The sequence below is a fragment of the Eptatretus burgeri genome, chromosome 6 (genome assembly GCF_056783735.1).
Source record: "Eptatretus burgeri isolate ZD-2024b chromosome 6, Ebu_testis_v1, whole genome shotgun sequence".
Lineage (NCBI taxonomy): Eukaryota > Metazoa > Chordata > Myxini > Myxiniformes > Myxinidae > Eptatretus > Eptatretus burgeri.
This window is the reverse complement of record NC_140966.1, coordinates 76,027,132-76,053,025: the sequence shown is the minus strand read 5'-3', so window position 1 is coordinate 76,053,025 and position 25,894 is coordinate 76,027,132. Positions and strand designations below refer to the sequence as shown.

General features: G+C 43.5%; 1 protein-coding gene across 3 annotated transcripts; it reads right to left on the bottom strand.

Moving 5' to 3' along the window:
- Positions 1–996: 996 nt before the first annotated feature.
- Positions 997–25,679, bottom strand: LOC147025099 (uncharacterized). 3 transcript variants are annotated; one of them, XR_015059343.1, is made up of 6 exons: positions 25,428–25,679; positions 15,105–15,245; positions 6,098–6,245; positions 1,893–5,343; positions 1,453–1,510; positions 997–1,157 (listed from the first exon to the last, which is right to left on the bottom strand). XR_015059343.1 is itself a non-coding variant. In XM_085885719.1 (4 exons), exons 1-4 carry the CDS (start codon positions 25,578–25,580, stop codon positions 5,150–5,152), a joined length of 636 nt encoding a protein of 211 aa, XP_085741845.1. In that variant the 5' UTR covers positions 25,581–25,679; the 3' UTR covers positions 1,647–5,149. The 3 variants fall into 3 exon arrangements, 1 of the variants encoding a protein (XP_085741845.1); XR_015059344.1 differs by lacking the exons at positions 997–1,157; positions 1,453–1,510 and having other exon boundaries at positions 1,647–2,051; positions 2,145–5,343; XM_085885719.1 differs by lacking the exons at positions 997–1,157; positions 1,453–1,510 and having other exon boundaries at positions 1,647–5,343.
- Between the last annotated feature and the right edge of the window lie 215 nt (positions 25,680–25,894).

Below are 25,894 nucleotides of genomic sequence, written 5' to 3'. Positions count from 1 at the left end.
GCTCAGGAGGTGGTCAAACAAGAGCATTAAGAGAAGTTTATCATTTCGTAATGGCACAAAAGGGGTATCTTAAAAAATATAAAGATTCAAATGTTTTGTTTTTCAATATTTTGAATGGGGATTATTGTGCAAAGAAAGTTAAACTATTGAAGGAATTTGAGAATGAACAAATCTTTATAGGTTCAATGAGTGAGCTGTTCAACCCCCAGGTGTTCAATTCAATGAGGTTCAACCTCCAGGTTAAAAGGGGAGACAAATAAATATACCTTGGGATAAAAAGGGGGTTTATTTTTAGGGAAAAAAAATAGGAATCGCTGAAAATCCCCCATTCATTTACATGGGGAAAAGTGAGCCAGAACCAGTATATTCACCCTACTTTCATCATATTCACATAATTAGTGATTATTTAATTAGTTCCCCACACACAACATGTTTATTTAATTAAAAAATTATCCACCCATCCACACAAGCTCCACTCATCCACCCATCCACCCATCTCTCCACCCATCCATTTATCCACACAAACCTCATCCACATAAGCCTCATCCACATTCACCCCTCCCACATAAACCCTGCCCACACAAGCCCCACCCACATAAACCCTGCCCACATAAACACTGCCCACATAAACCCCTCCCACACAAGCTCCACCCACATAAACACTGCCCACACAAGCCCCCACCGAAGCCCCGCCCACATAAACCCTACCCACACAAGCCCCGCCCACACACGCCCCGCCCACACAAGCCCCGCCCACACACGCCCCGCCCACACACGCCCCGCCCACACGCCCCGCCCACACAAGCCCGCCCACATAAACCCCACCCCCTCATCCCCCCTGTGCACCCCCACCTTTGACCCACCACCTCCCTCATCCCACCCCCACCCTTCCCCACACACACACATGGGGAGGGGAGGGGTGGGATGAGGGGGTGATGGGTCGTTGGGGGAGCGCACCTACCCCCCGCCCACCCCCCCTCCCTCCCTCTTCTTCATGTCTTGGTCCTTTTTTTGAAATTCAAAATCAAGTTATTGTAAACAAAACACATATAATTAATCAAAATTTAAAATATTAAATATTCATTTGCGAGAATGTATAATCTTTCCCAGCAATCTTCTTCAGATGTCTTGTGATTTCGAAACTCAGATACCATATTCTGTTTTGAAACAAAAAGTGGATAATAATTAGGTTTTATAAAGATAATTACATGGTAATATGAGTAAGCCTGGTGTTGGTTCTAAGTTCAAGCCTCGTTGACCACTGAATTAACACACCAGGAGGCCGACTCAGCCTGTCATCCTTCCAAGGTCAATAAAATGAATTCCAGTGTACTGACAAAACCGCGTCCAAACTAATGATGCAACCAACATAAGGCGACATTCCAAAGAGAGAGTGATATTAATAAAAGAATAAATAAACAAATAACTAAATAATAATTCAGAAACATTTACCTCCAGAAAATCATGTGTTTTACCAGATTGCTTCAACAGCTTATGTTGTGTGATCGAGCTGAAAAAAAATAAAATAATGAGTCAAGGATATAGATGGAGAGACAGACAGAGAGAGGTAGGAAGAAAGACAGACAGAGAGAGATACAAAGAGACAGACAGGGAGAGATAGAGAGAGACAAACAGGGAAAGAGACACACACACACGCTCGCGCGCGCACACACACACACACACACACACACACACACACACACACACACACACACACACACACACACACACACACACACACACACACACACACACACACACACACACACACACACACACACACACACACACACACACACACACACACACACACACACACACACACACACACACACACACACACACACACACACACACACACACACACACACACACACACACACACGTCTCACCATTGGTTTAATTCATTCGAGATCAGAGGCCGTGATAAGACTTCGTACCAGTCATTATAAATGTTTTTCAATTCTCTTCTAAAATCATTGACCTCTTCAATAAGAGCATTCATTTGATGCACCTCATCGTGATATGTAAACTCCACTTCTTCCAAGGACCTGCCAGGAAAAAATATATATTTTCGCATTATCACGATTTAATTTATAATCAATTGCTTCATCGTTCAAAGAGGAAACCATACACAAACTTACCAACTTTGTAGTGAGCTGTTATCTTCATCGGAAGAGAGTGAGTCCATGTCTCAGTTTTTTTTACCATTGGTACAAGATGGCAAAAAGATCAGAGGCCGTGATAAGACGTCGTGTCAGTCATTAAAAATGTTTTTCAATTCTCTTCTAAGATGATTGACCTCTTCAATAAGAGCATTAATTTCATGCACCTCGTCGTGATATGTAAAGTGCTCTTCTTCCAAGGACCTGCCAAGAAAAAAAAATATATCAGAATTATCACGATTTAATTAATAATCAATTGCTTCATCGTTCAAAGAGGAACCTATACACAGGCTTACCAACTTTGTGTTGAGCTGTTTTGTTCGCGGAAGAAAGATCACTCATGTCTCAGTTGTAAAAATGAAAATCCCGTCTGGCAGAAACTTTGTCTGGCGAATCACTTATAAGGCAACGATGAGGAGATTGCTTAATCATTGGGTGTGGCCACAGGAAATGACGCTTCGGGCGAGACAGCTTGGAAAATAACTGGGCGATATATTCTCAAATTGTATGAATCATTTTTAAAACATACTTAAAATGCCCTAAAATGATTTTGATTAAACTTATGTTTAAAAGCCTGTTCGTGTTCTGAGATAAAATAGAAACACGAGGCCTTGTCTCACAGAATAGTTCCTATTTTTTCACAGCATGACTGTCCAAAAACACTTCCTTATTCTCACAGCACAACCGTGTCAAAAAAAAAAACACTTCCTCATTTTCATGGCACGAACTGAAAACATTTGAAGCAAAACTTTTTTTATGGCGTGGTTTATGCACAAAAATGATTTACAACTCGGACGGTGGCCAGATGAGATCATTAAGAGAAGTTTATCATTTCGTAATGGCACAAAAGGGGTATCTTAAAAAATATAAAGATTCAAATGTTTTGTTTTTCAATATTTTAGATGGGGATTATTGTGCAAAGAAAATTAAACTATTGAAGGAATTTGAGAATGAACAAATGTTTATAGGTTCAATGAGTGAGCTAAAAAATATGCATCGGTTATTTGATAAAGAGTGTCTCGAGGCTTAGACGTTTCAGATATTTCTTTAGAATCACCTTTAACAAATCACATTACCACTTTAGTACTTGAACAAATCTTTATCTTATTGCATGGATTATTTGAAAAAAAAAGTGTCCACAGGTTAAAAGGGGAGACAAATAAATATACCTTGGGATAAAAAGGGGGTTTATTTTTAGGGGAAAAAAAAGGAATCGCTGAAAATCCCCCATTCATTTACATGGGGAAAAGTGAGCCAGAACCAGTATATTCACCCTACTCATATAAATACCAGGAAATCTTGTTTTAGTGCAAGCACGTGTGGATGTATACCATCTTAGTGGGTTGTGCTCCTTGGAACCAAGGAGTACAAAGTAAAAATAAAACTCTCACATGTATTATACTTTCACGTTGTGGACAGTGAATTAATTGTGGCTTTCATTTGGGTAGCATGATTTACATCGAGTCGGGTTAAAACGGTTAACTAAAAGTAAGAAAAATAAAAACGTTAACAAATAAGTTCCACAACATTCCTCATCTGGTCCTGAATTAATGTCTCCAACACCTTCCCCACAAGTGAAGTCAAGCTCACAGGTCTATAGTTTCCAAATTCTTCTCTGTATCCTTTCTTAAATAATGGTGTTACATTTGCTACCCTCCAATCTTCCGGTACCTTCCCTGACTCCAGGAAACTACATTGAGTCGTCGCTCCGAAGGTGAAAATTTTGTCTCAATCCGACAAGCGGTTGCGGAGAAAAACACTAATGTTCTGTGTGGACAAACAAACAAACAAGAAGGCGACGTTGTGCAGAGCATGATAATTGCAAAATTCAAGAAACAAATTTGACGTCAAAAATAATTGGCGGTTGAATTCCTTCACATGAAATATAAATCCTCTTCAAATTTCGTGTCAATCAGATGAACATTGAGGATTTTAGAAATCTCACCTAAGTTGTTGACCTTTGGCCTATGTTGACCTTTTGGTCAATGTTGACCTCAAAAATAATTGGCACGTTTAATTCAGTGACGTGAAATATAAATACTCTTCAAATTTCAATTCAATTGGATGAAAATTGAGGATTTTAGAAATACAACTTTAGTTGTTAACCTTGGGCCTATGTTGGCCTCAAAAATAAATGGCGGTTTGAATTCACTGACCTGATATGCAAATTCTCTTCAAATTTCAAATCAATGGGATGAAAATTGAGGATTTTAGAAATACCACATAAGTTGTTAACCTTTGGCCTATTTTGACCTTTCGGTCTATGTTGACCTCAAAAATTATTGGCGAGTTGAATTCAGTGACCTGAAATATAAATTCTCTTCAAATTTCAAGTCAATCAGATGAAAATTGAGGATTTTAGAAATCTCACCAACGTTGTTGACCTTTGGCCAAAGTTGACCTTTTGATCTTTTGACCTCAAAAACAATAGGCTTCTTCCTCATGCGAAACTCTACCATGTGGTGAAGTCTTGTGAATATCAGTTTAAAATTGCGACCTGCAGGTGACAAACAGACGAACAGACAAACAGACAGAAGAACGAAATCGATTGACCAAAATACTTGAAAAATCTTCGATTTTGCAAGTAACAAATGGACCCAAACGCAATACCCTCTCCTACGGCGAGGGTAATAACAAACATTTTATGACCATTTCCCCTTTTTCAGGGGGTTGGTCAAATCATGCTATTCCTCAATTCAGATTTATCTTTTGCGGCAGTTTCATGCAAATCCAAACATTCCATATCTTTATTAACATTTTCAATCCATGTCTTTTTCTGTCATCTTCTCGGCTTTCTTCCTTCTTTCACAAGCTTTATTGCATTCTTAACAGTTTCATCTCCTGACCTTCATTGCAAATAACCATAGCAATCAAATCTCTATTCCTCAAATATTCTTCACTCGTATTTATTTTTAATCTCTTCCTGATATCTGTGCTTGGAATTCTTCAAGGTCAAATCGTGAACCTGGATTTTTGTTATTCATTTAAGTAATGGCGGCAAAAATTGCCTCATATTTAATTGAGCCTTGTTGGAAGTTCTTCATGTTGACATCTGTGAAATGGGCCCTTTGCAGAGCCTCCATAAGGAGCTGTGGCTGCCAATTCACTTCCTTGAAGAGGCCATTTTCCTCAAGCTTCTGCAGCTGAGACATCCTCAGTGTTGTCACCATGAATGCTCCTAAAGGTAGGCAAAATATGAAATAATTAATTCAGGTCGAAATTCAAGGGCATCTGGACTTCCAGTGATCTGTATTGCTTTGTTTTCTTGAATCTTAAAATACATTGCACATGCCTTCATCTTCAATCCAAAAATCTTGTTTTTTAATCATATTGTAACACAGTACATAATTACTTCCGCCACTGAAGGTGGATGGAGGTTATGTTTTCACTCCTGTCCGTTTATTTGTCTGTCAGTCTGTGAGCAGGATATTTCAAAAAGTTGTGGACAGATTATGACGAAACTTGGTGGACAGGTTGGGCATGTGACAACGAAGAATTGATTCTATTTTGGTGAAGATCTGAATCTGCATCCAGATACTATATTTTTTTTAGTTCCTGAACCATTGCGAGATAGGGCCAAAACCGATATATAGAATGACATTTCAAATGTTATGGAAGGATTATGGGAAATCTTGGTGGGTGAGTTGGGTCGGTGACAAGAATAAGCTGTTCTGGGACAAGGATCTGGGATCCAGATCCAGCCTTTCAGTGGGATACAAAACATAAACTGTTCAGCATTGTGGATGTATGTATTCTACTGAGTGCCGTTCTCATTTCTGACTGCTTTTATTCCACAAATTATAGTTACTTCATCAGCAGTCCACCAAAGATGTCAATACATTCAAGACACTTTTGTAGCATTTTTTTCTGCAAGCATCATTAAAATATCAAAATTGTAATGAATTTTGAAAGGTTTTCATTGTTCATCTTGCCTGGTTTCATGACTCTTTTGATCTCATTGCATGCCTTGTCCAAGTCTGTCCAGTAGTAGTAGCTGCTGCAGTGGAACACACGATCAATGGTTCCATCAGATAGTGGTAGGCTTTCTGCTCTTCCACGCAACAGCTTCACCTGTCCTGTCTGAACATACACGTGCATTAATGTGAGGCCGTCATGATGGGATTTAAAGGGTAAAAACTTTTTTTGTATACATTGTCGAGGCTCGTATGAGAGCGAACACACAGAACGTATAACAAGGGGAGCAGGAGATAAGAGGGTGGGAAAGGGAAGCACAAAACAGTGGGGGAACAGAGACATGAGGAGATCTGTAGAAGGAAGAGGGATGGCGCAGGGTACACGGGGTAAACATGATGGTAAGACAGGGATTTTCAGGTCTTTATATGACAGGGATTTTCAGCAAGGAAAGCAGGGAATCTGAAGGAGGTGGGTTTGGGGTGGATTAACAGGGATAGAAAAGATCATGGTTTTGGATGGGGGAAGATAAGAGATGGTGGCGAACAGCTGTTTTGAAGACCTGCAAGGAAGAGTGGGATTGAAGAGAGTGGGAATTTGTTCCAAAGGTGGGGAAAAAATAGGAATGAAAGAGTGAAGGTGAGCAGTGATTCTTAATTTTGGACGTTTTAGCAGAAGGAGGATGCTGACGGACCTTGAGCGCCCTGCGGAAATATGGGCGGGACAGATAGCAGACAGAGCAGGAGGGGGCGAGGCCAGAGTGGAGACAGTAGAAGACAGAAAGACCACCAATCTCACACAGAGAGTGAGAGACCCAAGGACTCATCCTCATCGTGGAAGATACCAATGATCTTAAATGCCTTGGTTTCCACATTGTGAAGCCAAGAAAGGTGAGAGGTGGGAGCACCAGCACACAGCGGAGAGCAGTACTCCTTCAGGCTGTGGATGAAAGCTTTGTATGTGGTCAGGAGCTCAGGTGTGCCAAGGAAGGACTTTGCACGATGGAAGATGCCCAGTCGATGACTCGCTTTGGAAGCCAGCTTGGAGATGTAGCTTTCCCCGGATAGATCACGGCAGATAGTGAGGCCCAGAAGCTCGAATAATAGGACTTTTTCAAGAGGATTCTTGAGAAAGTAAATGGGGGGGGGGGCTCCAGACATCCTTTCGGTGAGACATCCTGAGTGTGACATTTGTCAGAATTGAGAAACATGTTCCAAGTGTTGGACCAGCTTGAACTTTTATCCAGATCTGCAGAGAGTGAAGAGGCTGGGATGGAATCATCAGCAAAGAGAAAAATGAGGATTTTCCAGAGTCAAAGAGATCATTGATGAAAACCAGAAAAAGAACAGGGCCCTGCCTTGAGGAACTCCAGCCTAAACGTAAAGAGGGGATGGGAGAATTCCATTCAGGGCCACATGTTGACTGACAGGAGGGGAAGTCTGTGAGCCATGAGTGGAGATTACCTTGGATACCATAGGAAGAGAGTTTGGGGAGCAGGGCGGGCTGCCACACTGTATCGAAAGCACGTGATATGTCCAGCGAGATTGCTCTGATCTCATGGCAGGCACTGAGGGCCTCCATCCATTGTTGGGAAAGCAGGAGCAGCAAGTCCAGGGTAGAGTGACCTGGTCTGAATTCAAATTGATGATCAGAAATCAGGTCATTCGAGAAGAGCAAGGATTTAATGTTGGAAGCGATGATGGATTCCATAACCTTGCTGATTTGGAGAAAGCTGATTGGTCTGTAGTTGCAGAGATCAGATTTTGCACCTTTTTCATGCAGAGCAGTAATGTTAGCTGATTTCTAAGCAGATGGCAGATGACTGTCGTGGAAATTTACACAAAAGGGAAAACACTTTGTCATGTAATAGACAATTTATTGTGTAAACATATATGTGCAGAGAAAGGCTCATCTTCAACTGTCCAAGCAGATCTCTGACTCTGAGCCAGAATACATGGTTTTCATATGATTGGAAAATAGGGAGGGGTCAGAGCATCAAAGGGGACTGGTTAATCAATACCAGACGACAATAAAGCTTTGTTAAACAAGAGGTCCTTCAAGCAAAGAGAAAAAACAATTATGTGCATAATAAAACAAGATAGCGCAGTGAAAGAATGTGCGTCTTGCTTCAGGTCGTGCGTGCACAGAAAACCTTCATTTACATCGGCAATGATAAGCATTTAGTACAATAAGCATGCCGGTGGAGCATCTGGTTTGCACAGACAACATACAAGATTGCAGAACAATGGAAAGTACATTGCCTCAGCAGTCCGATGACACTTCTGCTTTACAATCTAAATAAGAAAACAATGGAAAAGCAGAGTTAATGAGACTTTGCAATGGTTTTGGTGTTCGACTGACTGGTGCCAACTGAAGCAGCTATAACTTAACTTGCCACCAAGTGAAATAAAGAAAAGATTATATTGTTCCACAGTTAACTAACACACGATATCGCTTCATTCTCAAAAAACCATCAGTATGCAATGATCCATTATCAAGTTTATTTTAAAGTATCAGAGCAGAAAACTACTCACTCATGGCCTGTCATAATGAATTCTGAGCAAACAAAGAAACTCATTACCATGAGCAGCCCTTATTTGCAAATACAATGAGCTCAGACTGTCATTGTGAGAGACCTGATATCCAATTTAAGTCTTTATCTCAACTGTATCTCAGTGCATGTGAACCATTCCTTATAAAGTGATTTTATCCAATACTTTACAACAGATTTCATAATTCCATATTGCTTAAAGGCATTTTAAAGCAAACAAAGAGAAATGAGTACATAATTTGTGGACAAAGAAGATTTATCTCAAGATGAAAAATACACTACATGGCCAAAGGTATGTGGACACCCCCTTTTCATTCATGGATTCGGCTATTTCAGCCACACCCATTGCTGACAGGTGTATAAAATGAAGCACACAGCCATGCAATCTCCATAGACAAACACTGGCACGAGAAAGGACCGTACTGAAGAGCTCAGTGACTTTCAATGTGGGACCGTCATTGGATGCCACCTTAACAACAAGTCAGTTCGTCAAATTTCTGCCCTGATAGAGCTGTCCCGGTCAACTGTAATACTGTTATTGTGAAGTGAAAACGTCAAGGAGCAACAATTGCTCAGCCACGAGGTGGTGGGCCACACAAGCTAACAGAATGGGACGACCGAGTGCTGAAGCGCGTAGCGCGGAAAAATCATCTGTCGTCGATTGCAACACACTAGCAAGTTCCAATCTGACTCTGGATGCAACGTCACCACAAGCACTGTTCATCGAGAGCTTCATGAAATGGGTTTCCATGGCCGAGCAGCCGCATACAAGCCTAAGATCGCCATGCGCAATGCAAAGCATCGGCTGAAGTGGTGTAAAGCTCATCGCCATTGGACTCTGCAGCTGTAGAAATGCATTCTCTGGAGTGATGAATCACTCTTCACCATCGAGTTGTCCAACGGACTAATATGGGTTTCGCAGATGCCAGGAGGATGCGACCTACCCGAATGAATAGTGTCAACTGCAAAGTTTGGTGGAGGAAGAATAATGGTCTGGGTCTGTTTTTCATGGTTTTGGCTTGGCCCTTAGTTCCAGTGAGGGGAAATCTTAATGCAACAGCATGCAACGGCATTCTGGACGATTCTGTGCTTCAAACTTTGGGCAACCGTTTGGGGAAGTCCTTTTCCTGTTTCAATATGACAACGCCCCTGTGCACAAAGCGAGATCCATACAGAAATGGTTTGTCAAGATCGATGTGAAAGAACTTGACTGGCCTGCACAGAGCCCTGACCTAAACTTTGCTCTCCTCAAGGGAGAGACACACTTGTTCCGAGCTTTGTGTAAGGAATTGAGATTGTCTTCAGTTGGATTTGCCTTCCATGAGGCGAAGGCAAGTTGTTTCAGGACAACTGCCTCACCACAAGCTTCAGTGTACTATGGGTGGGAGGAAGGACAGGATAACTGAAGATGAGACGGGAAATATCTGTGCATGAGAGAGAACAAATTTATTTGAAAGAATTCCCAAAATGAGTTGATGTCAAAGAAAGTAAAGATGGGAGACCAGTCTAGAAGTTTGATTGCTGCTTGAAGTCTTTGCCAGTCGGCCCGAGTGAAATGTCAGACTCGATGGCGCTGAGGTGGTTCTCTAATAATAGCGAGAGACGTCTACTTTGATAAGCATGTGGTCAGATGAAGTGATTGGAGCAAATGAAGAACAGCAGATATTTTCAGGAGAGATTGGTCAAAATGATTTGAACAAAAAGAACAGAAGAGATGGGGTATCATTGGTTGAGATGTGGTTCAGGAACTTGACAGGTTGTGTCAGACCCATTGAATCACAGAAATATTTTGCTGAAGAACCATGGCAGGTGAGAGAGGTACCCACACCCAGCCAACTGGCATGATGACAACTGAAGTCACCACATTTGAGGAAGAGAGAGTTTGGATGAGAGGATAGAAGTTGGTCCATGTTTTCGGCGAGCAAGGTGTAAACTTAGGGGGGATTGGCTGAAAAGGTTAAAGGAATGAGACGTGAACAAAAATCCAAGACACATTGACTTTTGTTTAATTTTACAAAATAATATTTATTGACTGCAATGCACGGTCATCATTGAAGGAAATTGGTGCTCATGCAGGTGTGACCTCAAATCCTGAAGGAAAAGTGAGTCAGTTAGCCAATCAATGGGTTTCCCTTGGCACTTGGCAGCACAGAAAATCGAGGCCATGACAATGCTGGCTGATTGTTAGATTAAATTTATCTGAGGTGACAGCATTTTCTTGTACTTGCACTGCATGGATTTCAATTTGGCTTCAGGATCCCATTGGTGAAGTTACATTTCATCTCAAGCTAGCAGAGGAGTGATAAAGTTGGCCATGGTAAGCTAGTAAGAGCTGCCATTTCAGGCATTAACCCTTAGACCATGGGCCAGGACTAGAAATTTCACTTATCAGGCATTAACCCTTAGTCCATGGGCCAGGACTAGAAATTTCACTTATTAGTAATATCTTGGGGGGGTGAATCGGGGGGGGGTTGACCTAGCTCTATGTCTCAAAGTAGGTGTGTGTGTGTGTGTTTGTGTGTTTGTGTGTTTGTGTGTTTGTGTGTTTGTGTGTTTGTGTGTTTGTGTGTTTGTGTGTTTGTGTGTTTGTGTGTTTGTGTGTTTGTGTGTTTGTGTGTGTGTGTGTGTGTGTGTGTGTGTGTGTGTGTGTGTGTGTGTGTGTGTGTGTGTGTGTGTGTGTGTGTGTGTGTGTGTGTGTGTGTGTGTGTGTGTGTGTGTGTGTGTGTGTGTGTGTGCAAAGTTTTAACTTTAACAAAGTAACTATGATTTTTAACTTCGATAATGTCCCCACCCGGAGGAAACATTTACTTCTCAGAATGTTTTCATATTATCTCGGCAGCCTTTGTGTGCAGTGCCTGAAGCTTCGCATTATGGTGAGTGAGTGATTCAGCACTTTGTGAATGAATGAATGAATGAATGAATCATGACAGTTAACATTTGTGTTGCAGGAGCATCGATTGGTGGGGACAGGGGGGGGTGGTAGATAGCCAATGTTGTCCTGATCGAGGATTGTCACATCAACTTGAATCAGGATATTGAAGCAGTCCAGCTGCTGATTGACTGGTCTTCTTCCTCTGATGTGCAGGATAAAACCCAGATGAGGTTCTTCTATCTCACAGACAGGACAACGGCAGGGTCAACGTCTATGTTTTCAGTTTGGGGTGGGCCCTCTCTGCCAAACATTGTATGTGGGCAGCATCGGCTGTGAAGTACTGATGCTTCTCTTCTTTGTCTTGTCAACAGGGGTCAGGATTTAGCTGGCTGCACGTAAACTGCCTTTGCTTGGATAGCAATTCTATTGATTCTGTGGGATGTCCCCTCGCCACTGCTGGTCTCTTCAAGTCAGTCAATGTTGTCCCAGGCTCGGGTAGTGAAAACGCCATGATGGGTGTTTGCTTGAAAGAGGACAATGTCATCTTTTGACATCGAGAGCTTCTACAGACACAGGGCAGTGTCAATATCTTCCATCTGGGAGTAGAATGGTGGGAAGAGGATACACCGTCACCAAATCGGTTGAGGGTCTGTACGAGTTCTACATTCAGAGACTTGAATGCCATTGAACTCTTTGGGATGCATGGCCGTTTTCCTTGGTACCTGTCAGTAAATATCGCAGAAAGAGGATGACAGACTCTGGGATGATGGGTCCACTTTCCTCTGCTTTCACTACCAGTGGTGGCCAGGCCTGAGGGAAATCTTTCTTTCTGATGTCTGCTCTCACCTGAAGTGCTAGAACCTCTTCTGCAGTGAGAGATTACAGGATCTGCAACTCTGATTTCAGCATCTGGTAGGCCTGGGCAAGTTCCGTTATTGACAAGTGTCAGGAAAGAGAAGAAGTTTCCCTTTCTCATTGGCAAATCTATCTCGGGCTTTATCAAACTCACTTTCTAGCCTTTCGCGGAGGTGCTTCTTAAAGGAGTTCTTCACCTGTTCATGATGAGATTTAATCAATGCAACCAGTCGAAATATGAGATCAGCCATCGCAATCACCTGGGGGTTGGGGAAAGCTCATTCCTAATAAACAGAAACACCTCATTGTGCGAGTGACTTTGAGCAATCTCATACTAAGCTTCATCATTGTGGTCTTCATCATGTCACCACTGCTGGCAGCATTTTCCTCCCTTATTTGTGTAGGATCTGTAGCACAAGCCATGACAATGCCCTTCTGCTACTCCAAGGTCTCTGCTGACAATAGTGAGCAATCTACTATTCATTTTCTTAATTCCTTGCCAGGAAGATAGCGTGGGTTTTAAATGCTCTCGCCCCAGGTCTCAAAGTAGCCGTGTGTGTGTGTGTGTGTGTGTGTGTGTGTGTGTGTGTGTGTGTGTGTGTGTGTGTGTGTGTGTGTGTGTGTGTGTGTGTGTGTGTGTGGTTGGTGTGTGTGTGTGTGTGTGTGTGTGTGTGATTGATGTGTGTGTGTGTGATTGATATATGTGGGTTTCAGAATGTGGAATGCAGTCCTCCCAGGGTGGGCTCAAAGTATCCACCTTCATTTCAGTAAGGTGTCACGATTCACGGACCAAGCTGTGAAGTTTTCCGTTCTCAAAGTTTTGTGCTGAGGTCTCTCTTCAGGATCGTCGCTGTGCCCAGGACAGCTTCCAACTGCAGTTCGTTTGTGGTTATATTCCCAGGGATAGTTTTTAATATCTCTGTGATGTTCTTCATCATCATTTCCGTGAGGATCTTTATCATCACTGGTACAACTTTGACATTCTTCAGCTTCCAGGCTCTTTACACTTCATTCTTGAGGTCTTGGGACTTTGTCATTTTCTTGATTTAGTCCAAAATGTGCATCTTTTTTAAGTCTCCTCTTATTCTTGATTTAATCTCCTCTATCCTCCCTCTGCCCTGTCCTCTCCTCTCCCCTCCCTCCCTCCCTCCCTCCATGACATTGTGAATATTCATTGTTTAGTCCAAAATCACTGGTATTAACACCTCAATTACCAATGCCTTCTCTTTTTTGTACCCATGTATGTTATTTGGTCGCAATGCTTTGTTTTCGATGTTCACACTCGATGGGATCATGAGGTCGAAGGTGAGTGGTACTTTCATGTTTTCAGTGATTGCTTTTGGTTCATGTTCTCATGAATTCTCTGGAATTGTTATCTCAAAGCTTTTGCAGATGTGCTAGCGAATTACTTCACAAACTCTGTTGTGTCATTGTGTGTACAGCTGTTCTGACACGAGTGTTATTTTTGGTGTGTTTGGTCATTAAGCGTAACATCATTCTCTTTGCTAACCCCACCTCTACCCCTCACCTTTCTACCTTTTTTTTCCTCCTCCCCTCTCACTCTCACTCATTCTCTCTCTCTCTCTCTCTCTCTCGCTGTCTCTGTCTCAGCCGCTCCTTACACCACTGCCTCCTGCAGTGTATCACAACATTTGGTGAGGCGTTGCTCTCCGCTGCCCTCCCCCCACCCCCACCCACCCTCGCTCTTTTCCCCTTCCGAGCTTCCTCTCCTCTCCCTCCGTCCTCTCCTCTCCCCTCCCTCTGTCCGTCCTCTCCCCTTCCTCCATCCCCTCCTCTCCTGTCCCCTTCCTCCATCGTCTCCTTTCCCTCCATCATCTCCTCTCCCCTCCCTCCATCCTCTCCTCCACTCTCCTCTCCCCTCTCCCGTCCCTCCATCCTCTCCTCTCCCCTCTCCCCTCCCTCCATCCTCTCCTCTCCCCTCTCCCCCGGGTTGTATTTCCAAGTACATCATAAATGTCAGTGTGTCAGTCCATCAATCTGTCAAGAAGTCAGTCTCATCCATAATTACAAAACCATGAAGCCTTGCGGCCCCAAACTTTGCATGCATACTTGGGGAACTCCATGGGCATGCATGATTTTAAAAAACACCCTTTTTGAAGATAATTAATGGCCTCAGCAGTAGTTCTGACTGTTAAAAAAAGTGTGCATTTATCCAATTCGGACATTGTTTGACATTCCAGGCGTCTCCGAGTGTTTGTGGCTTTATTTAGTTTCCACACATGTGATAACCTCAAGAATCTCTTTACCTGAGCTGAATTTCAAAACTTAAAAACCTCTCTGGATTGTCAAACAATGTCCAAATTGGACAAATTAACACTTTGTTGTTTTTGTAGCCATCAGAACTGCTGCTATGGTCAATTCTGTATTTTAAAATTTTGAATTAGGCTCAGGTGAAGAGATTGTAGAACATATCCCATTTCAGCTGTATTGCTTATAAACGACCAGAGAGATGTATTCACACATTATTTGATACTCCGGACGGTTGTCATCTCCGGTTGTAGCTTTCCTTGGAGCTGGCACCTTGTATGCACAAAACTTTGATGAGACCTTAATACTCAATTTTAGTAAGATCCATAATTGCATGATGGAGCACTAAACAATATCACATGAATGAAACTAATCGCATCAAGCCATATAACATGCATATAGGCACATTTATGAGAAATCACCCGTTAAAATGGTGCGAATGAATCTGCCATTCCAAGAACATTGTGAACGCCTCTTGTACCTGGATTCCGGATGCAAGACGTCGGCTGGCCACAGAATGCATGTATTCTGATGGGTCAACTCCATATAAATGGCCATGAGGTCCAAGTTTTGCGAGGGCATTTTTCAGGCCAATACCTGGTCCAAAGCCCAGTTCCAGCACCTGATTGTGGATAAGAAAGCAAAATGATAACCAGGTTTAATTCATAGGCTATTTACTCATTAATGGAGTAAAATGGGGGGTGAAGGGTTGGGTGGTGCAGGCATAGGGGATGATGGTGTGGCTCTGCTGATGTTTGAAGAGACAAAACAGGTCATTTTCCAAAGTAATGAAATATCAAGTAATAGAAATTGTACTTTTTTTTGAAAGATTAAACAATCAGATGGAAGAATAAAGCGATTGAACATTGGGTCTGAAATGCAATTAAATAACAGTGAAATTGTAATATCACAATTAAGTGCAATCCAAATTTTTGGTGTTCCCCCTGATGCAATAAAACATGATGTTCTTTAATCACGATGATTTGGGGAAGAAAGCTGCAAACAAATTAGGGCACATCAGAAAATGAACAAATATCATTTTTTTCAAAGATGTGGGTGCAGTTGCCAAAAGTAAATAGAAAATTAGTAACTACTAGACGACCCGTGAACCCGTTGGGTTCCCGTTGCATCAGCGGTTGATGAAAAAAATCATTTAAAAAAAAATTAAAAGATAGCTCCAGTGAACTATACCGCTGAGGTTGTTTGCATTGAGCAAATACTCCTAAAGAGTACTTGACTGAATCGGGAATTGATTTTTTTAAAACTTTTTTGTTGCCCAATTTGAACAAAACTTAATACTGCACACCGCAGGAGAATGGTGAGTAAGGTGGCTGTAAATTTTTGCACTATCGTCTTCCGTTTTGGCTGTATTTAGGGAACATGCATGCATACATACATACATATATTGAAGATGAGAGTTTTCGTAATATATAGAATAGACAAGTCTGAAGACGACGATGGTTCACGAACGGTATTTGACGATGTAGATTGTTTCAGAAGTCAAGGATGAGACAATGTGATAATGTTTGACCAAGTTATAAAAATGATCAACATGATGTGGTACGAGTGACAGGTTATTATATTCGCTGCAAAATGTCGAAAACCCGGTTTCGTTCAACAACTTTCAAAATTTGACCTTTGCATAACCTTTAAAGGTCACAAAACAATGTTGTGGACATTAAAATAAGGAAACAGGATACGTGCTATAGCTTATTGGAGTTAGTTCGTCGAAGAAGGTCGAAAACCCGGTTCGATTCCCACAACTTTGAAAATTTGACCTTTGTGAACTTTAAAGGTCAAAGGTCAAGGATTATGACCTTTGGTGCAAAACTTCCTCTGGAACATTCCAGGAACAATATAACGTCATATAGGCTATATGGCATTTCGCACTCCGCGGATTATCCATACTTTGATGAAATCAGCGTAAAAACAAACTTGAAGGGGGCGCCACGGACAAGGTGTTCGAGATAGAGCAAAATGGTTTCAAGACTTTAGGTGGGGAATGACCTCAAGCTTATGCATAAAAAATATTGTCATCCTAGCTCTCAAAGTTTGGGCGGTTGTCTGATTTTTATGTCAAAATTCGAAATTTTCTAAGTTCGTGACCTTGTGACCTTGACCTTCTTGACCTTGGGCCAAAAATGAAAAATCGAGCTTTGTGGGGCTATGCAGGTGCAATTGGGCTACCAAATACTGAAACCACTGCCAGATTCGACAATCCCCCGAGGAGAAGATGCAAATTGAAATCGGATACCCCCGTAAAACACAATTCGCAATTTTCTAAGTTTGTGACCTTGTGGCCTTGACCTTGGGACGAAAATGAAAAATCGAGCTCTGTGGGGCTATGCAGGTGCCATTGGGCTAACGAAATACCGAAACCCCTGCCAGATTCGACAAACCCCTCGGAGAAAAAAATTTATGTCAAAATTCGCAATTTTCTAAGTTCGTGACCTTGTGACCTTGACCTTGGGACGAAAATGAAAAAGAGCTCCGTGGGGCTATGCGGGTGCCATTGGACTAACCAAATACTGAAACCCCTGTCAGATTCGACAAACCCCCGAGGAGAAGATGCAAATTGAAATCGGCTACCCCCGAAAAACACACGTTTTTTGGGCGTGGCTCCGCCCATAATGGGCGCACCACGCCCATTTTCAGGAAAACACAACTGGATCATGATATAAACCTCCCACCAAAATTTTGTCAGGATCGGATCAAAACCCACGGAGCTATGCTCGGGACAGACAGACATACAGACAGACAGACAGACAGACAGACAGAGACATACAGACATACAGACAGACACACAACAATAACGAATATAGTGGTCACTTATTTATATTTTTTCGTGAACCAATACATAAAACAAGAAAGAAAATTGTTTGCAAGATGAGTAACCATGAGGAGAAGCAGGCCAGATGTCGATCTCCACGAGGCAATTCGTCAATATGAATTCAACGTTACCCCTCCATCTATCTTATTTTAATGTATCTGTCAATCGTGGAATTGGAGCTCCCCAGTGATGTTGTTGAAGTGGAAGAGAATAGCACTCGAATAGATCTGTCCAGCTGATGGATGCCTTGTGCATAGTTAGCAATATCAAGACCCCTGACATGACATGTCAGGTCAGGTTCGATCTGTGACCTGCTACAGGTACCATGTAAACCTGTACTAACCTGTTCCATGGTCGGGTTGTCGGCGACTAAACCGTCTCCCCCACCAGGTTTTCTGGTGAGGAGGGTGTTTGGATATGGACACCCAGCAGGATTAAAAACAAAACCTGTCAAAGGGCAGAGGAGCTCCTTGTGAGCCAACGGCCATCCAAATCTAGTGCCCAACTGTGTCTGCGGACGTCCTCCTGCAGTTGGGTCACTTCTTATTAGGAGGTTGGTGGCAGGATTTGCACTCCGGCCACCGTAAAACCCTTCATTCCGCAAAACGCAAAAACGCAAAAAAATCTGAAAACCCACTCCGTGGGAGTACCTCCTGTGCAGCCTCCCTTCGCAGGGCAGCTCACCGGATGACGGGATTGGGGCAAAGCCTTCGGGACCCCCAATCTTTGATAGGAGGGAAACCACGGGGTAACATCCCTGGGTCAGATTGCGGGAGAGTGTGTCGGAGTGGTGCTGAGGTGTCGTCCACCAGACGGCGGTCCCCTTGGGTTAACCTGAGGCGGTCCCTTCGGGTGGGTGCCTGGAATGTCCTATCCCTAAGAGAGGATGATCACCTGTCTCTGTTATCATCTGAGCTCAAGCGTTTGGACATCGGGATTGCAGCGCTCTCTGAGGTTCGGAGACCGGATTGCGGCGAGATAATGGTGGGTGGTTACACCTACTATTGGTCTGGTCGCTCTGATGGTTACCATACCCAAGGAGTTGCTGCAGCTGTGTCCAATAAGCTGACCCCAATGATAATTGAGGTAACACCGGTCAACGAGCGTATTATGAGATTAAGGATTCGTCACTCCTTAGGTGTCATTTCCCTGGTCTCTGTTTATGCTCCGACTGAGGCGAGTGATCTCACCGTGAAGGATGCATTCTACGCCACACTCGAGTCTGTGGTTGATCAGTGCCCCAGACGAGATACACTTCTAGTCTTGGGGGATTTCAATGCATCGACTGGAACTGATAGGGACGGTTATGAGGTGTGTGTTGGTCCCCATGGGTCAGGAACTATGAACCAGAATGGCACTAAGTTCCTTGACTTTGCAAGAAGTCATGGACTTAGGGTGGCTGGTTCATGGTTTCAGCGCTCACAAGCTCATCGCTGGACTTGGTATTCCAACGCTGGCGGTGTGGCAAAGGAGATTGACCATGTCCTCATTGACGGTCGTTGGAGGATGATCCAGAACTGCAGGGTCTACCGGAGTGCTCAGTTCCTCAATACTGACCACAGGCTTGTTGTAGAAACTCTAAAGCTGCACCTTAAATCCTGGAGAATGGTACCATCCCAGCCTAGGCTGGATGTTGCCAAGCTCAGGGATGAGAGAGTAGCTGAGGAGTTTGTGAACAGGCTGAGTGGACACTTGGGGGGTCTGGGTGCTTTGGGGGGTCCTGAAGAGTTGTGGAGCGCCTTCAAGACCACCGTCCTTGATGTTGCCGGTGGATGCCTTGGAGCTCACCGCAGGGCAAAGAAGAATTTTGTCTCTCAAGGGACACTGGATACCATTGACCAGAGTCGCAGGGCCAGGCTGAATGGTAGAGCTGAGCTGTTCAGGGAGCTGAGGCGTAAAACTGTACGTGCACTGAGGGTGGACAAGGAGGCCTATGTGCGAGGAATCTGTGAGGGGGTAGAGCATCACCTGTGGACAGGTGATTCTCGTCCCGCTTACAGGGGAATTCGCGCATTACGTTCATCCAAGCCCATCCCTCGGAGCACTACAGTTCGAGCAGAGAGTGGTAGGCTCTTGACAGAGGAGTCTGAAGTGAAGGCCCGCTGGGCCGGTTACTTTGAGCGGTTGTACCAGGTTGATCCCCCAACTGTCGAGTTGGACGTCAAGGGTGTTACAATCCCTGTTGCTGACCCTCGAATCAACTGTGGTCCACCTACGCTTGTGGAAACACGGGCTGCGGTGAACCAGTTGAAACGGGGAAAAGCTCCAGGGATCTGTGGCATTCATGCCGAACTTCTCAAGGCTGGTGGAAATGCTGCACTCGTGTCGTTGCATGCAGTTTTGTGCTCTGCCAGGAACACAGGCATCATCCCAACTGACTGGAAGAGGGGCCTTGTTGTCCCTCTCTGGAAAGGGAAGGGTGATCGCCAAGACTGCAACAACTACCGAGGGGTGACGCTGCTCTCAGTGCCGGGCAAGGTCTTTGCTCGGATAATTCTCGATAGGGTTCGCCACCATCTGCTTGAGCACCAGCGTCCAGAGCAGTCAGGCTTTACACCGAAGAGGTCAACGATTGACCGTATCCTTGCACTTCGTGTCCTCACCGAACGCAGACGAGAGTTTCGGCAGGGGCTGCTTGCAGCCTATGTTGATCTCTGTAAAGCGTTCGATTCAGTGAATCGGGATGTCCTCTGGAGGATTCTTGGTCTTCGTGGGGTGCCACCAAAACTGATCGATCTGATGTCTGAACTCTACTCTGGTACTGAGAGTGCTGTGAAGTGTGGTGGTACCATCTCTGACTTATTTCCAGTTGTTACTGGAGTTCGTCAGGGGTGTGTACTGGCCCCCACACTTTTCAGCACTTGTATGGACTGGATTCTCGGGAGGATGTCGGAGAGATCAAGTTGCGGTGCGTCATTTGGGAATGTCAAGATCTCGGACCTTGACTTTGCAGATGATGCAGTCATCTTTGCAGAGACTTTAGACATCCTCTTGGGGGCCCTCGAGGTGCTGAATGAGGAGTCGGAGCCGTTGGGATTACGGGTTTCTTGGGTCAAAACTAAGATCCAGGCTTTCGGTGACATCTTGGATGCTGCTGTCCTGTCTGTGTCTGTTTGTGGTGAGGATGTTGAGGTCGTGGAGAGATTCACTTACCTTGGCAGTGATATTCATGTCTCTGCTGGCTGCGAGTCAGAGGTCAATAGACGTCTGGGTCGGGCCTGGGGAGTCATGGATTCACTGGATCATGGGGTGTGGCGCTGCCGGTACCTGTGCGGGAGGACGAAAGTCCGAGTCTTCAGGTCCTTGGTACTTCCAGTCTTGCTCTATGGGTGCGAGACTTGGACTCTGACCAAGGATCTGAGATGGAGACTTAATTCCTTTGGTACCAGGTCTCTTCGGAGAATCCTTGGCTATCGCTGGTCAGATTTTGTGTCCAACGAGCGGTTGCTGAGAGAGACTCGGATGAGATTTGTTACCTGCATAGTCCGTGAGCGTCAGTTGCGGCTGTATGGACATGTGGCTCGTTTTCCTGACTCTGATCCTGCTCACCAGATTCTCTCAGTGAGGGAGTCTCATGAGTGGAGGAGGCCAGTGGGTCGACCACATGCCTCATGGTTGCAACAGGTTGACCATCATCTCAAGGAGATGGGGATGGGCCTGGCATCTGCTTGGGGGATGGCCAGACGGAGGCCCCTGGAGTACCGGCGGAAAGTGGACGCAGCGACGCGCTGTTCTGGCACATGTTCCCATACCTGACCTGACCTGACATGACAAATGCAAGGCAATTTACTAAGAAGTTCATTGACACTATGGCAAGCATGAGGTATGCGCACAATAAGTCAGAGGACTCTTCGAACAGTATTTGTCAGACTCACTTGAGGAAGCAACACGTGAGAAGAGAACAATTAAAACAAATTCGATTCATTGTCATGAAAATGATGACATGTAATTTAAGAGCATCAAAGACCTTCTTGCGTGTACAATGTCTTCAGAAACTATTCACACCCCTCAAATTTTTTTCACATTTTCTTGTGTTACCGCCTGTATTTAAAATGGATTAAATTTAAGTGTTTTTTTGTGCCAATTTTGTGCCAACATCTATGCCAATTTTCGTGCTTATCACCCAAAATGCACAATTGGTCTGTAATGTGGGCCCATTATGCAGCACTAAAACTGAGCAACCGAGCAAGAAGGACATTGGTCATGGAGGTTACCAAGAACCCAATGACCATTCTGACAGAACTACAGACTTCCTTGGATGAGATGGGAGAACCTGCCAGAAGGACAACAGTCTCTGTTGCACTTCACAATTCTAAGCTTTATGGGAGAGTAGCAAGATGGAAGCCACTCCTGAGAAAAAGGCACATGACAACACACCTGGAGTTTGCAAAAAGGCACGTGAAATACTCGGGGAGTATGAGGGAAAAGATTCTGTGGTCTGATGAGATGAAAATTGACCTCTATGGCCTTAATGCAAAGCGCTACATCTGGCAGAAAACGAGGAAAGTTCATCACCAATCTTACATCATCCCTACAGTGAAACATGGTGTTGGCAGCATCATGCTATGGGGATGCTTTTCAGTGGCAGGGACTGAGAGACTTGTAAAGATAGAGGGAACAATGAATGGAACCAAATACCGACAAATTATTGAGGCGTGCAAAAGTCATGAGACTGCAGTGAAGGTTAACGTTCCAACAGGACAATGACCCCAAGCATAGAGCCAAAGCAACACTGGAATGGCTTCAGAACAAGAGTGTGAAAGTCCTTGAGTGGCACAGCCAAAGCCCAGACTTGAATCCCATTGAGAATCTGCGGAAAGCCTTGAAGATTCCTGTTCACCGATACTCCCTATCCATCTTGACAGAACTTGAGAAAATTTGCAAGGAAGAATGGGAGAAAATCCCCAAATCTAGATGTGCAAATCTGATGCAGACATACCCAAGACGACTCGAAGCTGTCTGTCATCCTGCCAAAGGACCTTCTACAAAATATTGACTCAGGTGGCTGAATACTCATTGACACAAGATATTTCAGCTTTTCATTTTTATTTCATTTGTAAAAATTTCTAAAAACATGTTTTCACTTTGTCATTATGAAGTATTTTTTGTAGATCAGTGACAATAATTTTTTTTTTTAACCATTTTGAATTCAGGCTGTAACACAACAAAATGTGAAAAAAATTGGAGGGTGTGAATACTTTCTGAAGGCACTGTATAAATATGGTTTATCTGAGGATGAAAGAACAAACCATTTCAAATGAGCACCTGAGGTTCTCGTGGCGTATCATACTCAGATGGAGACCAACCTTTCTATTTCTAAGATTGTGAGTCTTCCAGAAATGCGAGCAGGTGAGCACTCAATCGAAGAAAGAGATCAGCTGTTGCTATTGCATGTTGTCGACATTATGGATAAAGATCTGACGACCAAACTTGATGTCTTTTCAGTAGATACTGAGGTGTTTGCTATTGTTGCATCCAGGGTTTTTTTACCCTTACCTGGACAGATGGCCAAACTTCTCCCTTGGAGATTAATGCGCGCGTGGGGAAACAGTTAAGTGATGTACCAGTATGGCACAAATACATGGACACAAGCAAATTGAATTAACTAAATAATAATTTAATAACAATAATCAAATGTGTACAATGACAATTCAAATTATAATAATGAAAGAAAACGTGAGGTAACCTCAACCTAATTCCAATTGAGGCGACTCCACACGGACTTAAACACAGACAAGGGAAAAATGAACCAAAGAAAAATCCCTCCTTTGCTTCGGCACTTCGCCTGGTCCAGATGGTCTTTATGGAACGTGGAATCGAGGCGGTTCCGAGACGTGCCCAACAAAATGGTGCCAAGCCCTTCATCAGGAAGTGTGGAGATGACACTCGATGTCATGGCTCACGAACTGCGCTGTAGTTTATTCTGCAGAGTGAATATGCCGACGTTCCTCTCCCACACTCGGTCTGTTCAAAACAATGGTCCACACGACAACGCGATCTCTGAGTTGGACAGCCAACGGTCAGTGCTTTGCCCAGAAGGCTGCAAATTCACAGCACGAATACGAGAATCGTGAAGCCTTTGTCATGCCAGGAGCAAAAGCGAGATCCTCTGAGGCCCTCGATTACTCGCCTCCTACACCCTCTTCCTCTCCATGCGTCCCACGTCACGCCCATCAATCACTACTCGGGGGCGTGACCGCCTGTTGTCACCCTTTGAAGGCGGGGCTTTCTGCCCCTTTGTTGTTGTTTTAGGGACATGTTCCCCACCTTTATTGCCGATCTTGAAATAGAAAAAGAGGGAAAAGTCACAGAGAGGCGATTACATACTATGGAAACTATCCCTAATCCACATCTCATTAGCAAGGCACTACACGCCCACCGTGTGGTGACACGTAACACTTCAACTCACAGTCTCCCTGCGTAATTACATTGAGATGTCTCCTACACGTCCACGGGCCATGCAACTCTACACAATTCTATATTTCTAATGAAATCCCTTCATCTACCCCATAAACATAACAGTACTTTGACCGGACACTTTCCATTGCTGCCTAAATCCACAACTGTCGTTAAAAAGAATGGAGAAAGAGTGCGAATACAAAATATTTATAACAAGCTCGGAAGAAAGACATTTTAAACATATATATGATGGTATGCTTGCAAGGGCACTGATAATACAGGGGCATTTACTACTACAGGTGGAGCCAGCCATATAAAGCGTTTTACTGAAGCAGATGATTATATACTGAATGTGTTTGCTCTTTTTGTAGTTTAACCCCAAATATCTCCAGCTATATACAGACAGATGGAGTGATATATTTGCCTGTTATGTAAGGCCTGTGACATAATTGCGGATGCTGTGAAGTCATTGCGTTGGATGCTGTTTTCAAGAAAAGGAAAAGGAGGATAACAACATCCCCTCCTTTAGGCACACCGATTCTATACACTGGACGGGCTTATCATACTCATATAGCACTTGTTTGGAAGTCATCAGACACCTTGTCTAACAATCCCTGCTGCCACGAACTATCATTGGAAGAGTGGGGTTGGGGGGCAGGGGGGCACCAAGCTGAAGCCAGTCTTTTGTCTATATCCCCCTGCTCCTGAAGCCGTCTTGCAACTTCGAAATTGTAATCCCAAGACTTGTCAGAATAATTCCTGTGGTTGCCAGAAAAGTGGTCTTGTGTGCTCCAATGTTTGCAGTTGTGGAGAATATTATGCAAAGAAAGAAGAACCCTTGGATCGAGAAGAAGACTTTGATTAAAGATTATGGTTCACCCTTTACTGTCACATTCAGAAAGTTAGACTATGACACTTGACTTATGTAAATGTCAGGGGACGAACTAAAGTGGAGGTCCTGTGATTTATATGCCCTCCTCAATAACTTAGGAAAACAACAATATGATAATCATAATGGAAAATTTTTGTTTGATGTCATCAAGATGACCTCACCAAGGCAATGCTCTTTTGGTTGGCACATTTTCAATGTGCATCGAAAAAAGTAGCTCTACCCCTGGCTCCAAAGGAATCATGGATGGGATAATTTTCACAGAATTATAGAAGCGATAATTTTCCCAGAAATAATTGGCATATTTTAAGAGTAGAAATTATTATCGTTAACTTTTCTTTTTAACCATCAAAAACTTTCCGGTGCACACCCCAGTACACGCACCAGTTTTCAACTGAGAAGTGCATATAAATCCAAAAACACACCTCTTAATTTATCTATAACATAATGATTAAATTACCAGCACACAAAAGTATTCACTTGTCATGATTGGTAAAGGAAAACAAAGTTAAACATGAACTTTACAATCAAAGTTGAATCTTGAGGTTTCAGAAACTTCACAAAACAAATGTCAGGATGAAAAACAATAAGAGAGGCTACTCATTGGGCGTTATTCGATCGATCACTCATACATCCATCTATCTTAACAGAATCTCGAGAGATCATTGTGTGAGGTGCAAAAATACCTGGTGGTCAGGTTCCAAGAGCGCAAGGTTCACAGCAGCTTGCTCGACAAATCTGTTATTCTGCTGAAAAAAGTGCTTAACGATCCATCCGAGGGGTGACAATCTCGGTAGACTGAATTGTCGCAATAAACGAGTCTGAAAAGGTCCACTCATTGAATCGCCGTGAAAATGAAGCGCAAATAACGAGGGAATGATGTACAACGTTAATATATATGTATATATAAATAAATAATTGTACGACTTGGATCGCTCCCGGCCTATCCACATGGGAGTGCCAACATCCAGTTCCAACATTGAGAATAGTATTTTAAACTTATTAATAAACCACAGCGATGAGAAAAGGATAACGTAAGTTTTGACAATTAGCTTGATAAACTGTTTAAATAATTCTTAGGGCTGAATGTATCTGTTGGTCTGAAGCACACACAACACACTCGATGAAGTGTAAAAACTGTGTCGTCTGATTA